The sequence below is a fragment of the Panthera tigris genome, chromosome A2, assembly GCF_018350195.1.
Source record: "Panthera tigris isolate Pti1 chromosome A2, P.tigris_Pti1_mat1.1, whole genome shotgun sequence".
In the NCBI taxonomy this organism is placed as follows: Eukaryota; Metazoa; Chordata; class Mammalia; order Carnivora; family Felidae; genus Panthera; species Panthera tigris.
Genome location: NC_056661.1, coordinates 25,374,649 through 25,392,070, shown reverse-complemented (window position 1 = coordinate 25,392,070; position 17,422 = coordinate 25,374,649). Strand labels below are relative to the sequence as shown.

Below are 17,422 nucleotides of genomic sequence, written 5' to 3'. Positions count from 1 at the left end.
CCTACATGCATTGTTCCCAAACAGGTAGTAGCTCCTAAGAAAGCCCGCTTAGCAGAAGCTCAGAAGTCCCTAGCTGAGACCATGGAGCTTTTGAATCAGAAGAGAGCAGAACTGGCAGAAGTAGAACATCATGTGGAAAATTTACAAAGAACATTTATGGAGAAAACTGAGGAAAAGGCTCGTTTAGAAGATCAGGTGGAACTCTGCGCTAAGAAACTAGAAAGAGCCTCAAAACTAATTGGAGGACTGGGTGGAGAAAAATCAAGGTCAGATTTCTGCTCACTTGAACAGTATTTTAGAAAGTCAGGCATGTATATGTTACTTTCTTTGGGTATTTATTGTGATTACTGATTTGTAAATGGCTGGTTTAGAATGTGGGGCATTCTACAAGGCACTTGGCCAGGCTTCTCCAAACAATATATTAATGTCAAGGATGGTGTTTGCAACTTCTTTCTAAATGCTTTTTTTTAAATTAGCAAAATAAGGTTTGCTAGATTAAAAATGATCACTTTTAATCTAAGTGGTGAGTATATGGGTCATCATTATATAATTTTTTTCCGATCTTATGTGTGTTCAAACTTTATTATAATATGTTTGTAGTAGACATATGGCTCACTTTCTTGAAATTTATTTCAAAGAAGATATAACTGGATTGATCTAACTAAACCAGTTAGCTTTATTCTAATCTATTTATTCGTACTGACCAGCCAACTATCTCACTTATTAATTCTATATGTTGAATGAATTGCGTGATAAGGTAATAGGCCTTTGACAGTATTTTGTAGTGCAGATTAGGTGGTTTTGAAACGCACTTTTTTACTGTAAAGCTTCATTAAACGGAAAAAAAAAAAAACAACCTTAACAATAGTATGCCACTTAAACAATAGTATACCTAAACAATAGTATACAACTTAAATGTATTTTTTGGTAATGAATTACAAATGTTTTTGTGTTTTACAGACTAACAATAAATACTGAAACAAATAACAGGGCTTCTAGACCAAATCATCCCGGAGAAAATTATTAGACAAAATGCTGTCCTGTTTTTATTTTTGTTCTTGTTTATTCTGAAGGGTCAAGTTCTGCAAGAAATGCCTAGTAATCTAATAATGAAAGGTGGATTGTCATTCATATTGCGTAGATATAGATTATAGCATTGTCAGAACTAGAAGGGACCTAGCCTCCTCATTTTGTAGAGATAAGCAAAAGTCCAACATTTCATGACTTTTTGTTGTAGAGTTTGGACTAGAAGCCCCTTACCCTTTCAAATGCTGTCTTCCATCATTCTCTATAGTGAGGCTGTTTTGCCTTTGGTTGATCTCACAGATGGTCTCAAGCTGCAGATGACCTTCAGGTGATATATGAAAATTTGACTGGTGACGTCTTAGTATCAGCAGGAGTAATAGCCTATCTTGGTGCTTTCACTTCTGGCTTTCGACAAACATGTACAGAAGATTGGAGTATGTTGTGCAAGGTAGTGGTTTCATATTTCATGAGTGTCTTTTTGAACATGCAAAGTATGTGTTGGGGTATCGTGGAGAAAAAGATGGTAATAAAAATGAAGAAGGGAAGAAATAGCTGGAAGTATGGGGTCTTGTTCTTTGCTTCTTGTTTGATCAGTAAAATGCTTTCATTGTCCAACTTGCAGCTTTTTCTATTTTTTAGAGTCATTAAATAATATCTAATGACAAATCAATAATTTTTTTTAAACTGAGTTGAATCCTCAGCATCTTTTTTTTTTTTTAAGTTTATTTATTTTTGAGACAGAGAGAGACAGAGCATGAACGGGGGAGGGGCAGAGAGAGAGAGGGAGACACAGAATCGGAAACAGGCTCCAGGCTCTGAGCCATCAGCCCAGAGCTCGACGCGGGGCTCGAACTCACGGACCGCAAGATCGTGACCTGAGCTGAAGTCGGACGCTTAACCGACTGAGCCACCCAGGCGCCCTGACAAATCAATAATTTTAAAAATATTTCAACCAGCAAGAATAAGGGAAACATTAGATATTTGTTTATTTCTTACAGAAGAAAAGAATTCCATGTTCAGAGGAGTTCTCATTGAGTAAGACTCTGGGTGATCCAGTAAAAATTAGAGCCTGGAACATAGCTGGACTGCCAACAGATACTTTCTCAATAGATAATGGAGTGATTGTTAATAACTCCAGGCGTTGGTAAGGAGCATAAAGTATTTTTCAATGATTTTATTTGAAAGTAATTAAACATGGAGAAAAGTTGACAGGATTTTAAAGTAAGTACCTACATAACTGCCACCTCCTAGATTCTACAATTGACAGTTTATTATTCTTGCTGCTTTATCACATGTTTATCTATCACTCCATCCATCCTCCAACTCATCCTGTTTCTACCTTTCAACATAAGTTGCAGATACGGTTATACTCCCCCCCCTACCCCGAATGCTTCAGCATGCATATCATTAACTTAAGTTGTTTTTGTTTGTTTTTCTTTCTTTTTTTTTAATGTTTATTTATTTTGAGAAAGAGAGAAACAGAGAGAGTGGGGGAGGAACAGAGAGAGAGGGAGAGAGAGAATTCCAAGCAGGCTCCATGTGGAGTTCAGTGCAGAACCCAATGCAGGGTTCGCTCCCACAATTGTGAGATCATGACCTGAGCCGAAATCAAGAGTAAGACACTTAACCGACTGAGCCACCCAGGTCCCCCATTTTTTTTTTTTTTGAGGTAAAATTTATGTACAATGGAATACACAAGACTTAAGTATACCATTCAATGAGTTCCAACAAAAATGTACACTTGGTACAGATACAGCACATGACTAACATCCAGGAAGTTCTCTTATGTCCCTTCCCAGTAAATCTCCACTCTCACTCCACAGTAGGAAATTATTCTGATTATCTTCCACCACAGGCTAGTTTTGCCTGTTCTAGAACTTCATATAAACAGAACATACTGTAGGTACTCTTGTGTAAGGCTTCTTCCACAAAGCATAACATTCCTATTTTTTTTGTTGCTGAGTAATATTCCATCATATGACTATATCACCATGCATTCTCCTGTTGATGGACACCTCGGCTCTTTGGAGTTTTGGCTATTAAATGTATTTATTTTTACTGGGCATTTCTACCTGTTTTTAAGATACTATAACTTGATAATTTGTGCCACTTCATGGATATCTTTTTTCAATTGCTATCATTGATAGTGTAATAACTATATCAACTTTTCAAATGGTTTTATTATCCTTTTATTTATCTCACTTTGCAAAACTTGAACAAGAATTCATATCTGAGAATTCATTTCCTATAAATGATTATTTATTCATGTTATCATTTCACTTTTAGTCTTTTCATGGGACTATATCTCAAACATACTGTGATAAATACTGTTGAGCTCTTATATTCATGAGGTACTGCTGTAAGTGTCCTGTATTCTCACAAATTCCTATGAATTGACATTATTATTATTCCATCTTACAGATGAGAAATTGAGGCCCAGAGTGATTTAATAATTTGAAATTTAGTAAGATAACTGAACTAGTAAATGGTGGAGCCAGAATTTTAACCCAGACAATTTAACTTCCAAATCCTTGTTCTTGATTACTATGTTAAGTGAAATGTGGGATAGGATATCACATTTACTACCTTTAAAACTGTAAGGGAAATTTCAGTCATCTTGTGGAATATGAGGTATACGTATAAGGAAATCTTACATTGTGAAAGTCTGAGTTACTGTTTGTTATATTCTTTGGAAACCCTACTAGATACTTCAAGACATCTAAGTCTGCTTTACGTTGACAGTATTGTTTTAACAAAATAAGGATGTGAGTGATCATTTTTTTGGTGTTTATCCACTCAAAGTTTACTTGAGCATGAACATCCTTAGGTTGAAACTTCTAGACAAATTAGTAAATGTATTATAAGCTGAGAAAGTATAGTTATTAAAAACATGTGTTCTCTGGCAGAGCAGGGAAAATTCTACTTAACAGAATATTAGACCCCAAGTCTTTATAGTTCTGTTTTAGAACTCTTTTCAATGCATGAGTGGTTATTCAGATTTTTTAAATTGTAATTCAGAAAATGCTGTTGGTATATCTATGTCTTAATTGAAATTCAAGGAAACTAGAGATTTCGGGGTTGTATGTAAATTGAGGAAAACAATCTGTCATTTTCTGGCAGAAAGTTGACTTTTCTAATAAAGTAATTTTCTAATGGAGTTACCCTTTTTACCTGTTATTTGCAGAATAGCTGGTCATGGATTGGGTACTTTTCAAGGATTAATCTCCTTCCTCATAGCTCAGACTTTGCTTCTTGCCGCTTGAGCCCAGTATAGTCATCTATGGCTGTCACCCTTGATGTCACCAATATAAGTGGCCACAGAGGCTTTTTTCCTACATTGAGAGAGAAAGAGAGAGAGAGAGAGTTCATCTTGGTATTCTTTCTGAAGTTCTCTGAGTTTCTCAGATCTATTTCATTTTCTCTCTCTCTTATCTCTGGGATTACTTATGTTTGTAAGTCTTTTTGATATTGTCCCAAAGCTATGGGATGCTCTGTTTTGGTTTTAGCCCCTCTTTTCTTTTTGAGTTTCAGTCTAGGTAACTTCTATAAAACTGTCTGGTTCTGCTGAGTCCACTACATACAGCCCATGAAAGGAAATATTTAGATTTGACATCATATTTGTCTATTTCTAGTGTTTCCATTTAACTCTTTCTTATAATTTCATCTCTCTGATGAAGATCTTCTCTTTAGGCATGTTATCCACCTTTTCCAGTAACTCTTTTACATTTTAATCACAGTTATTGTTAAATTTCTTGTCTAATATTTCCAACATTTATGTCCTCTGTGAGTCTGTTTCTGTTAATTTCTTTGTCTCCTGAGAATGTTTAGACATTTTTTTACCTGCTTATTTAAGTATCTCATAATATTTGCTTGAATGCCAGATATCATGGGTCTAACAATGGGGACTGAGCTAAACAGTATTAACTACTGGAGATGAGCATTCCTCTTTTTCTACCATGACATTAGTACAGAGATTTGAGTCAGCCTAATCATGAGATGCGCTGGGTTTGGGTTTTGTTGCTCAGATAAAGTTCAGAAGACCAAAAACTTTAAATTAATCTAGCCATGGGTCGATGCTTAGAATGAGGGTTAGAGTTCTGGAGTGTTTTTAATCTGTGTTAGTTTTGTCTTCAGCTTTCATCTGTTTGTGAATGCCCATGGCACAGAAAGTGTGCCTCTCCATTTTTGCTTTTTCCCTGGAGGTGGATTGCTGTTCTTTTGTGTACCATGTTGGGTTGTTATGGGGCAAAGTGGGAGTTCTCTGTAATTTTGATTCTTACTCGGTCTTAGAAAATCCTTGTTCATGTGGTCCTTCAAGGGTAGGACTTTTTCACCTTTCTGTCCCTCCTTCCTATGACAGCTGAATTCTGGCATGAAATATAGACCAATGGTTACAGATTCTCAGGGGACATTTTCCCAGCTGGAGGTAAAACTGGAATAAAAACACTACCTTCCTGTCTCCTTATGCATAGATTTTTTTCTGTGATTTCACTAAGCCTTTTATGGGTTTAAGCTTAATACATGGGTCTCGGTTCTAGCTTCCTGCCATATATGGACTCAAGGACCCCCTTGTTTATTAGAACTGACAGTCTCCCCAAGGCTAGCTGTCATTTCAGCTCCCATACATATTATTCTGGAATTCAGTTTTGCCTGTGTTTCTGTGTTTTTCCCTGTGTATGTTTATGTATTATGTATGTATGTCACCTATGTATTTTTCAAATGCCCTATTTTATCTACCAGTACTAGGTAGCAGGAGGATTTTTTTTTTTTTATTATTTAGCCACTCACTCAGTGAGAACTATGGTTTATAATTAATCCTTATTGTGCTTGTTCATGATTTCTAGAGGTTTATCTGTTTATAATATTGTGCAGTGGTCACAGCAGTACAGATTCCAGTGTCGGGATAGGCGAATTCAAATTTTCCCCTGTCACTTTCTGTCTTGAGATTTTGGTAACTTACTTGACCTCTCAATGCCTTAGGTGCCCCTCCTGTAAATGGGGATAATAATAACACCTACCTCATAGAAATGTTGTGAGAAAGTGCCCAGTACAAATAAGTGCTCAATAAATATTAATTTTTAAAACTAATTATCATCTTCAAATTCCTCATTTTAGTGTCTATACCTCAAAATCTGACTTTGCTTACTTTTTAACCACAGTGAAAATACTTTGCTGCTTTATTAACACATCGTTCTGGCTACTTAACAGCAATGCTTTTATTTGCCCCAAATTACTTCCTCTGTCAGAAGCATACATGGATAATGCTTTTTAATTCAGACTGCCCAAAGATCTCAAATGTAGGCTAGCATACTGTCATACCTACAGTAAGGTATGCTTGAAATACAAATGCTATGGCAAGGTCTTGTCTCTCTGGATACAGCTCAGTTTTCCACTTATGTATGTAATACATAAGAGTGTATTAAGTTGGAATTGGATTCCTGGTGTTTTTTAAAAAACTTTTAAAATGTTTGTTTATTTTTGAGACAGAGCATGAGCAGGGGAGGGGCAAAGAGAGAGGGAGACACAGAATCCAAAGCAGGTTCCAGGCTCTGAGCTGTCAGCACAGAGCCCAATGCTGGGCTCGAACTCACAGAATATGAGATACTGACCTGAGTCTAAGTCAGACGCTTAGCCAACTGAGCAACGCAGGCACCCCAGATTTCTTTTTTTTTTTTTAATTTTTTTTTTTAACGTTTATTTATTTTGAGAGAGAGAGAGAGAGACAAAGCATGAACGGGGGAGGGTCAGAGAGAGGGAGACACAGAATCTGAAACAGGCTCCAGGCTCTGAGCTGTCAGCACCGAGCCTGACGCGGGGCTCGAACTCACGGACCGTGAGATCATGACCTGAGCCGAAGTCGGCCGCCCAACCGACTGAGCCACCCAGGCGCCCCACCCCGGATTTCTTTTATAATAAACAACAATCTCTACTGTATTACCAAGAACATTAATTTATGTATTAACAAAAACGTTGATTAGTATTAAGTGTTAATTTACAAAAATTGTTACTTATTGAAAGGGAGTCAACAATACTATATTTTTCCAATGATAAGGATATATAAAAATGAAAACCAATTCCTTCAAACAGGACCTTGAAAAGTACTAAGAGCATCTAGTCCATTTTTAAGCAGTTGTATGCTGGGGTGCCTGGGTGGCTCAGTTGGTTAAGCGTCCAACTTTGGCTCAGGTCATGATCGCACATTCTGTGAGTTCGAGCCCCGTGTCGGGCTCTGTGCTGACAGCTCAGAGCTTGGAGCCTGCTTCAGATTCTGTGTTTCCCCCCTCTCTTGCCCCTCCCCTCTCTCTGCCTCTCCCCTCTCTCTGCCTCTCCCCTCTCTCTGCCCCTCCCCTCTCTCTGCCCCTCCCCTCTCTCTGCCCCTCTCCTCATGCTCTCTCTTGCTCTTAAAAATAAGTAAACATAAAAAAAAATTTTAAGCAGTTGTATGCAAAATAACTTTCTCATTTCCAGAACACTTTTCCACTATTTGCTGTGATAGCAAAAGTAAATTTTAACTAGTATCTGGACCTTTTTGTATTTTTAATAGGATTTCAGCACAATTTGAGCTGGGAATGAAAACAACCAGTCAGCTAATAATTGGATTGTTCTGTCTTTTTTTTTCTTTTTCAAGTTTTTATTTAAATTCAGTTAGTTAACATACAGTGTAATATTAGTTTCAGGTATAGGATTTGGCGATTCCTTACTTACATACAACACCTAATGCTCATCACAACAAATGCCCTCCTTAATCCTCATCACCTATTTAACCCTTCACTCAGCTCCCCTCCAGTAACCCTCAGTTCGTTTTCTATAGTTAAGAATCTGTTTCTTGGTTTGTCTCTCTTTGTTTTCCCCCATCTGTTTTTTTTTCTTAAATTCCACTTATGAGTGAAATCATATAGTATTTGTCTTTCTCTGACTTATTTTGCTTAGCATAATATACTCTAACTCTATCCATGTCATTGCAAATGGCAAGATTTCATTCTTTTTGATGGCTGAGTAATATTCCACATCTTCTTTATCCATTCATGAGTCAATGGACATTTGGGCTCTTTCTTTCTTTCTTTTTTTTTTAATTTATTTATTTATTTTTTATTTTTTTAATATATGAAATTTACTGTCAAATTGGTTTCCATACAACACCCAGTGCTCATCCCAAAAGGTGCCCTCCTCAATACCCATCACCCACCCTACCTTCCCTCCCACCCCCCATCAACCCTCAGTTTGTTCTCAGTTTTTAACAGTCTCTTATGCTTTGGCTCTCTCCCACTCTAACCTCTTTTTTTTTTTTTCCTTCCCCTCCCCCATGCGTTTCTGTTACGTTTCTCAGGATCCACATAAGAGTGAAACCATATGGTATCTGTCTTTCTCTGTATGGCTTATTTCACTTAGCATCACACTCTCCAGATCCATCCACGTTGCTACAAAAGGCCATATTTCATTTTTTCTCATTGCCACGTAGTATTCCATTGTGTATATAAACCACAATTTCTTTATCCATTCATCAGTTGATGGACATTTAGGCTCTTTCCATAATTTGGCTATTGTTGAGAGTGCTGCTATAAACATTGGGGTACAAGTGCCCCTATGCATCAGTACTCCTGTATCCCTTGGATAAATTCCTAGCAGTGCTACTGCTGGGTCATAGGGTAGGTCTATTTTTAATTTTCTGATGAACCTCCACACTGCTTTCCAGAGCGGCTGCACCAATTTGCATTCCCACCAACAGTGCAAGAGGGTTCCCGTTTCTCCACATCCTCTCCAGCATCTATAGTCTCCTGATTTGTTCATTTTGGCCACTCTGACTGGCGTGAGGTGATATCTGAGTGTGGTTTTGATTTGTATTTCCCTGATAAGGAGCGACGTTGAACATCTTTTCATGTGCCTGTTGGCCATCCGGATGTCTTCTTTAGAGAAGTGTCTATTCATGTTTTCTGCCCATTTCTTCACTGGGTTATTTGTTTTTCGGGTGTGGAGTTTGGTGAGCTCTTTATAGATTTTGGATACTAGCCCTTTGATATGTCATTTGCAAATATCTTTTCCCATTCCGTTGGTTGCCTTTTAGTTTTGTTGGTTGTTTCCTTTGCTGTGCAGAAGCTTTTTATCTTCATAAGGTCCCAGTAATTCACTTTTGCTTTTAATTCCCTTGCCTTTGGGGATGTGCTGAGTAAGAGATTGCTACGGCTGAGGTCAGAGAGGTCTTTTCCTGCTTTCTCCTCTAAGGTTTTGATGGTTTCCTGTCTCACATTCAGGTCCTTTATCCATTTTGAGTTTATTTTTGTGAATGGTGTGAGAAAGTGGTCTAGTTTCAACCTTCTGCATGTTGCTGTCCAGTTCTCCCAGCACCATTTGTTAAAGAGACTGTCTTTTTTGCATTGAATGTTCTTTCCTGCTTTGTCAAAGATGAGTTGGCCATACGTTTGTGGGTCTAGTTCTGGGGTTTCTATTCTATTCCATTGGTCTATGTGTCTGTTTTTATGCCAATACCATGCTGTCTTGATGATGACAGCTTTGTAGTAGAGGCTAAAGTCTGGGATTGTGATGCCTCCTGCTTTGGTCTTCTTCTTCCAAATTACTTTCGCTATTCGGGGCCTTTTGTGGTTCCATATGAATTTTAGGATTGCTTGTTCTAGTTTCAAGAAGAATGCTGTGCAATTTTGATTGGGATTGCATTGAATGTGTAGATAGCTTTGGGTAGTATTGACATTTTGACAATATTTATTCTTCCAATCCATGAGCAGGGAATGTCTTTCCATTTCTTTATATCTTCTTCAATTACCTTCATAAGCTTTCTATAGTTTTCAGCATACAGATCTTTTACATCTTTGGTTAGATTTATTCCTAGGTATTTTATGCTTCTTGGTGCAATTGTGAATGGGATCAGTTTCTTTATTTGTCTTTCTGTTGCTTCATTGTTAGTTTATAAGAATGCAACTGATTTCTGTACATTGATTTTGTATCCTGCAACTTTGCTGAATTCATGTATCAGTTCTAGCAGACTTTTGGTGCAGTCTATCGGATTTTCCATGTATCATATCATGTCATCTGCAAAAAGCGAAAGCTTGACTTCATCTTTGCCAATTTTGATGCCTTTGATTTCCTTTTGTTGTCTGATTGCTGATGCTAGAACTTCCAGCACTATGTTAAACAACAGCGGTGAGAGTGGGCATCCCTGTCGTGTTCCTGATCTCAGGGAAAAAGCTCTCAGTTTTTCCCCGTTGAGGATGATGTTAGCTGTGGGCTTTTCATAAATGGCTTTTATGATGTTTAAGTATGTTCCTTCTATCCCGACTTTCTCAAGGGTTTTTATTAAGAAAGGGTGCTGGATTTTGTCAAAGGCCTTTTCTGCATCGATTGACAGGATCATATGGTTCTTCTCTTTTTTTTTGTTAATGTGATGTATCACGTTGATTGATTTGCGAATGTTGAACCAGGCCTGCATCCCAGGAATGAATCCCACTTGATCATGGTGAATAATTCTTTTTATATGCCGTTGAATTCGATTTGCTGGTATCTTATTGAGAATTTTTGCATCCATATTCATCAGGGATATTGGCCTGTAGTTCTCTTTTTTTACTGGGTCTCTGTCTGGTTTAGGAATCAAAGTAATACTGGCTTCATAGAATGAGTCTGGAAGTTTTCCTTCCCTTTCTATTTCTTGGAATAGCTTGAGAAGGATAGGTATTATCTCTGCTTTAAACGTCTGGTAGAACTCCCCTGGGAAGCCATCTGGTCCTGGACTCTTATTTGTTGGGAGATTTTTGATAACCGATTCAATTTCTTCGCTGGTTATGGGTCTGTTCAAGCTTTCTATTTCCTCCTGATTGAGTTTTGGAAGAGTGTGGGTGTTTAGGAATTTGTCCATTTCTTCCAGGTTGTCCAATTTGTTGGCATATAATTTTTCATAGTATTCCCTGATAATTGTTTGTATCTCTGAGGGATTGGTTGTAATAATTCCATTTTCATTCATGATTTTATCTATTTGGGTCATCTCCCTTTTCTTTTTGAGAAGCCTGGCTAGAGGTTTGTCAATTTTGTTTATTTTTTCAAAAAACCAACTCTTGGTTTCATTGATCTGCTCTACAGTTTTTTTAGATTCTATATTGTTTATTTCTGCTCTGATCTTTATTATTTCTCTTCTTCTGCTGGGTTTAGGCTGCCTTTGCTGTTCTGCTTCTATTTCCTTTAGGTGTGCTGTTAGATTTTGTATTTGGGATTTTTCTTGTTTCTTGAGATAGGCCTGGATTGCAATGTATTTTCCTCTCAGGACTGCCTTCGCTGCGTCCCAAAGCGTTTGGATTGTTGTATTTTCATTTTTATTTGTTTCCATATATTTTTTAATTTCTTCTCTAATTGCCTGGTTGACCCACTCATTCGTTAGTAGGGTGTTCTTTAACCTCCATGCTTTTGGAGGTTTTCCAGACTTTTTCCTGTGGTTGATTTCAAGCTTCATAGCATTGTGGTCTGAAAGTATGCATGGTATAATTTCAATTCTTGTAAACTTATGGAGGGCTGTTTTGTGACCCAGTATATGATCTATCTTGGAGAATGTTCCATGTGCACTCGAGAAGAAAGTATATTCTGTTGCTTTGGGATGCAGAGTTCTAAATATATCTGTCAAGTCCATCTGATCCAATGTATCATTCAGGGCCCTTGTTTCTTTATTGACCGTGTGTCTAGATGATCTATCCATTTCTGTAAGTGGGGTGTTAAAGTCCCCTGCAATGACCACATTCTTATCAATAAGGTTGCTTATGTTTGTGAGTAATTGTTTTATATATTTGGGGGCTCCGGTATTCGGCGCATAGACATTTATAATTGTTAGCTCTTCCTGATGGATAGACCCTGTAATTATTATATAATGCCCTTCTTCATCTCTTGTTACAGCCTTTAATTTAAAGTCTAGTTTGTCTGATATAAGTATGGCTACTCCAGCTTTCTTTTGGCTTCCAGGAGCATGATAAATAGTTCTCCATCCCCTCACTCTCAATCTAAAGGTGTCCTCAGATCTCAAATGAGTCTCTTGTAGACAGCAAATAGATGGGTCTTGTTTTTTTATCCATTCTGATACCCTGTGTCTTTTGGTTGGCGCATTTAATCCATTTACATTCAGTGTTATTATAGAAAGATACGGGTTTAGAGTCATTGTGATGTCTGTATGTTTTATGCTTGTAGTGATGTCTCTGGTACTTTGTCTCACAGGATCCCCCTTAGGATCTCTTGTAGGGCTGGTTTAGTGGTGACAAATTCCTTCAGTTTTTGTTTGTTTGGGAAGACCTTTATCTCTCCTTCTATTCTAAATGACAGACTTGCTGGATAAAGGATTCTCGGCTGCATATTTTTTCTGTTCAATACATTGAAGATATCGTGCCAATCCTTTCTGGCCTGCCAAGTTTCAAAAGAGAGATCAGTCACAAGTCTTATAGGTCTCCCTTTATATGTGAGGGCACGTTTATCCCTTGCTGCTTTCAGAATTTTCTCTTCATCCTTGTATTTTGCCAGTTTCACTATGATATGTCGTGCAGAAGATCGATTCAAGTTACGTCTGAAGGGAGATCTCTGTGCCTCTTGGATTTCAATGCCTTTTTCCTTCCCCAGTTCAGGGAAGTTCTCAGCTATAATTTCTTCAAGTACCCCTTCAGCACCTTTCCCTCTCTCTTCCTCCTCTGGGATACCAATTATGCGTATATTATTTCTTTTTAGTGTATCGCTTAGTTCTCTAATTTTCCCCTCATACTCCTGGATTTTTTTATCTCTCTTTCTCTCAGCTTCCTCTTTTTCCATAACTTTATCTTCTAGTTCACCTATTCTCTCCTCTGCCTCTTCAATCCGAGCTGTCGTCGTTTCCATTTTGTTTTGCATTTCGTTTAAAGTGCTTTTCAGTTCCTCGTGACTGTTCCTTAGTCCCTTGATCTCTGTGGCAAGAGATTCTCTGCTGTCCTCTATACTGTTTTCAAGCCCAGCGATTAATTTTATGACTATTATTCTAAATTCACTTTCTGTTATATTATTTAAATCCTTTTTGATCAGTTCATTAGCTGTTGTTATTTCCTGGAGATTCTTCTGAGGGGAATTCTTCCATTTGGTCATTTTGGATAGTCCCTGGAATGGTGAGGACCTGCAGGGCACTTCCCCCGTGCTGTGGTGTTTAACTGGAGTTGGTGGGCGGGGCCGCAGTCCGACCTGATGTCTGCCCCCAGCCCACCGCTGGGGCCACAGTCAGACTGGTGTGTGCCTTCTCTTCCCCTCTCCTAGGGGCGGGATTCACTGTGGGGTGGCGTGGCCCATCTGGGCTACTTGCACACTGCCAGGCTTGTGGTGCTGGGGATCTGGCGTATTAGCTGGGGTGGGTAGGCAAGGTGCACGGGGGCTGGAGGGGCAGGCTTAGCTCGCTTCTCCTTAGGTGATCCACTTCAGGAGGAGCCCTGTGGCAGCGGGAGGGAGTCAGATCCGCTGCCGGAGGTTTGGCTTCGCAGAAGCACAGAGTTGGGTGTTTGCGCGGAGTGAGCAAGTTCCCTGGCAGGAACTGGTTCCCTTTGGGATTTTGGCTGGGGGATGGGCGGGGGAGATGGCGCTGGCGCCTTTGTTCCCCGCCAAGCTGAGCTCTGCCGTCCGGGGGCTCAGCAGCTCTCCCTCCCTTTGTCCTCCAGCCTTCCCGCTTTCCGAGCAGAGCTGTTAACTTATGACCTCCCAGACGCTAAGTCGCGCTTGCTGTCGGAACACAGTCTGTCCGGCCCCTCCGCTTTTGCCAGCCAGACTCGGGGGCTCTGCTTGGCTGGCGAGCCGCCCCTCCGCCCCGGCTCCCTCCCGCCAGTCCGTGGAGCGCGCACCGCCTCGCCGCCCTTCCTACCCTCTTCCGTGGGCCTCTCGTCTGCGCTTGGCTCCGGAGACTCCGTTCTGCTAATCCTCTGGCGGTTTTCTGGGTTATTTAGGCAGGTGTAGGTGGAACCTAAGTGATCAGCAGGACGCGCGGTGAGCCCAGCGTCCTCCTACACCGCCATCTTCCCTCCGACCTCTCTGGGCTCTTTCCATAATTTGGCTATTGTTAGTAATGCTGCTATAAACATGGGGATACATGTGCCCCTTCAAATCAGTATTTTTATATCCTTTGGGTAAATACCTAGTAGTACCATTACTGGATCATAGGGTAGTTCTATTTTTAACTTTTTGAGATATCTCCATACTGTTTTCCAGAGTGGCTGTACAAGTTTGCATTCCCACCAACAGTGGGAATGATTTCATGCACTGTACTGAATATAAAAGGAACCTAGGACAGTCAATATCATCATAGAAAAAGAGGAAAGCACATTATTTTTTAAATATCTGAAACCATGAATTGTTTGTTATTGATCACAAAGCCTTTACCATAATGGCATAGAAAAATTTACTAAATAGGTCTCAAGTACATACCAGACAAAATTTGGAAACTTAGTTTTTGGTTCTACTCATAACCTGAGGGAATCCATTATAGGCTGGTAGCTCCCATTTTAAGTTTTTATCAAATAAATAGGTTTATGTTTCATATTATGTTAATAGATGTCATTTATTAAAATTACCATGAAGACCATGCATTATATTTGAAAGAGCACAGCTTACAGGTTCACAAGATTCTACTTCTGACTTGGAACTAATTTTGGAACCTTGGACAAAGTACTCCCTGAGACTGACTTTCTTCATTTCAAAGATAAATGACAAAAATTGCACATTTTCCCCAACACCTCTTATTTCCTGTGTTGTTAATTTTAGACATTCTAACTGGTATGAGGTGATACCTCATTGCAGTTTTTTTTTTTTTTTTTTTTTTTTTGAGAGAGAGAGAGATAGAATGTGCATGAGCAGGGGAGGGGCAGAGGAAGGGGGAGAGAGAGAATCTTAAGCAGGCTCCACACCCAGTGTGGAGCCCAATGCGGTGCTTGATCTCACAACCAGGAGATCATGACCTGAGCCAAAATCAAGAGCTGGATGCTTAACAGACTGAGCCACCCAGGTTCTCTTCATTATGGTTTTGATTTGTATTTCCCGGATGTTGAGTGGTGTTGAGCGCCTTTTCATGTGTGTGCTAGCCATTTTTATGTCTTCTTTGGGAAAATCTATTCATGTCTTCTACCATTTATGTACACACACACACACACACACACACACACACACACACAGCACATATGCATGCAGGAGCAGAGGAGGGGCAGAGAGAGAGGGGGCAGAGAATCCCAAACAGGCTTTGCACTATCAGCACAGAACCTGACATGGTGCTTGAACCCATGAAACATGAAATCATGACCTGAGCTGAAATCAAGAGGCAGATGCTTAACCCATTGAGCCACCTAGGTGCCCCTGCCCATTTTTTAGCTAGATATTTTTGGGTGTTGAGTTTGATAAGTTCTTTATAGATTTTGGAGACTCTTTATCAGATATGTCATTTGCAAACATAGTCTTCCATTCTGTCAGTTGCCTTTTCATTTTATTGATTGTTTCCTTTTCTGTGCAGAAGCATCTTGTCTTGATGAAGTCCCAATAGTTTATTTTTGCTTTTGTTTCCCTTGCCTCAAGAGACATATCTAGTAAGAAGTAGTGACAGCCAATGTCAAAGAGGTTATTGCTCTCCTCTAGGGTGGTTTTGTGTCACATTTAGGTCTTTCATCCATTTTGAATTTATTTTTGTGTATAGTATAAGAAAGTGTTTACTTTTTTTCTCATAGGACTCTCGTGAAGATTAATCCTGATAATGTACGTAAACACTTTGCATTGATACAGATTGATGGTGATGTTTATTATTTAAATTACATAATTTTAAAGAAATACTGACATCTATTTATTTCCCTCAGAATTTTTCTTATTATATTCTAGGCCCTTAATGATTGACCCTCAGGGTCAAGCCAATAAGTGGATCAAAAACTCTGAAAAAGAAAATCAGCTTAGCATTATTAAGTTATCTGATTCGGACTATATGAGAACACTGGAAAATTGTATTCAGTTTGGAACTCCACTTCTATTAGAAAATGTTGGTGAAGAACTGGACCCATCTTTGGAGCCTTTACTCCTTAGACAAACTTTTAAGCAAGGTAGAAGTTCATTAATATTAGCTGGTAGCACTGAAAGATGGTTGGATTATCTTTAAGACATATCTTTAAGGCAAGAAAGCCACTACATAAATTTAAGAATAATGTTAATAACTCAAACTTCTGGGTCATTGTTATGTGTGAAAGGAAATTTGAAACAAGTATCAGGAATGAATTTTGGTCAGATATTCTAAAATAAATATCTTGCCCTCTGTTCATTATGTTAACCACTGTTATCTAGATGGTTGTTCAGTAGAGAATATAAAGAAGTTGAAGCCAGCCTGAAATTACTTTATCTTGTGACCATGGAGCTCAGAAAGTCCATTAGTATGAATAGTAATGGTTAATGTGGACCAGAGTTGACTTTGGGTAGATAGTGCCAACCTTACATCTTTCTGCTTATAAAAATTTTTATCTCTGCCAAACTCTAGTATTTTTAAGAGCTTTAGTAATGTACAAATAATCTTGGACTCATGATTGAAAATTTATAGAGGAGGCAAGATCAAAAGGAATTTTGATTTAGAAGGCTCCATGACAACGACAGAAAATGTCTTAGACCCCTCCAGAATGAATGAGTCCTGCTGTATGATTCCTTATTTGCCTGTGTGTCCATGACTTTTGTCACACCTCTATTCTATTTTATATTACTTTAAGACCCGTTACTTATCTCAGGAATGGCCTTAACATGGAGGAGCTATACAACTGTGGCTTACTTATCATGTGTTTGCTTTCTGAAATATAGGTGGCATTGACTGCATCAGACTTGGTGAGGTCATTATTGAGTATTCCTTTGATTTCAAGTTTTATATCACCACAAAACTGAGAAATCCACACTTTATGCCAGAACTGGCTACAAAGGTGTCTTTGCTCAATTTCATGATAACTCCGGAAGGACTTGAAGATCAGTTACTAGGTATTGTTGTTGCAAAGGAGAGGTGTGTATTTTTTTTTTCAATTTTCTTTATTTTTTAAAATTTACATCCAAGTTAGTTAGCATATAGTGCAACAATGATTTCAGGAGTAGATTCCTTAATGCCCTTTACCCATTTAGCCCATCCCCCCTCCCACAACCCCTCCAGCAACCCTCTGTTTGTTCTCCATATTTAAGAGTCTCTTATGTTTTGTCCCCCTCCCTGTTTTTATATTATTTTTGCTTCCATTCCCTTATGTTCATCTGTTTTGTATCTTAAAGTCCTCATATGAGTGAAGTGCATACATTTCCTTATATGCTTCCAGATGGCCTAAAGAGGAATATTTGTAGGTCATTAATACTTTTGTTATGTGATTATTCCAAAACCTTGTCGAATTTTATGTATTGTTATAAAATAAGGATGTAATCCTTT

The 17,422-nt window shown here is 38.7% G+C and overlaps 1 protein-coding gene across 12 annotated transcripts in view; it reads left to right on the top strand.

The window, feature by feature from the left end:
- DNAH12 (dynein axonemal heavy chain 12) overlaps positions 1–17,422 on the top strand; it is a 210,872-nt gene that overhangs the window by 141,777 nt on the left and 51,673 nt on the right. For 9 of the 12 annotated variants that reach the window (XM_042979211.1, XM_042979213.1, XM_042979212.1 and 6 more), the window contains 5 exons: positions 25–266; positions 1,327–1,477; positions 2,025–2,170; positions 15,868–16,082; positions 16,822–17,014. In XM_042979211.1, coding sequence (XP_042835145.1) covers positions 25–266; positions 1,327–1,477; positions 2,025–2,170; positions 15,868–16,082; positions 16,822–17,014 — 947 coding nt within the window. Of the gene's footprint in view, positions 1–24; positions 267–1,326; positions 1,478–2,024; positions 2,171–15,845; positions 16,083–16,821; positions 17,015–17,422 lie in introns of those variants that run through there. The other 3 variants (XM_007084416.3, XM_042979220.1, XM_042979219.1) reach the window with 3 other exon arrangements.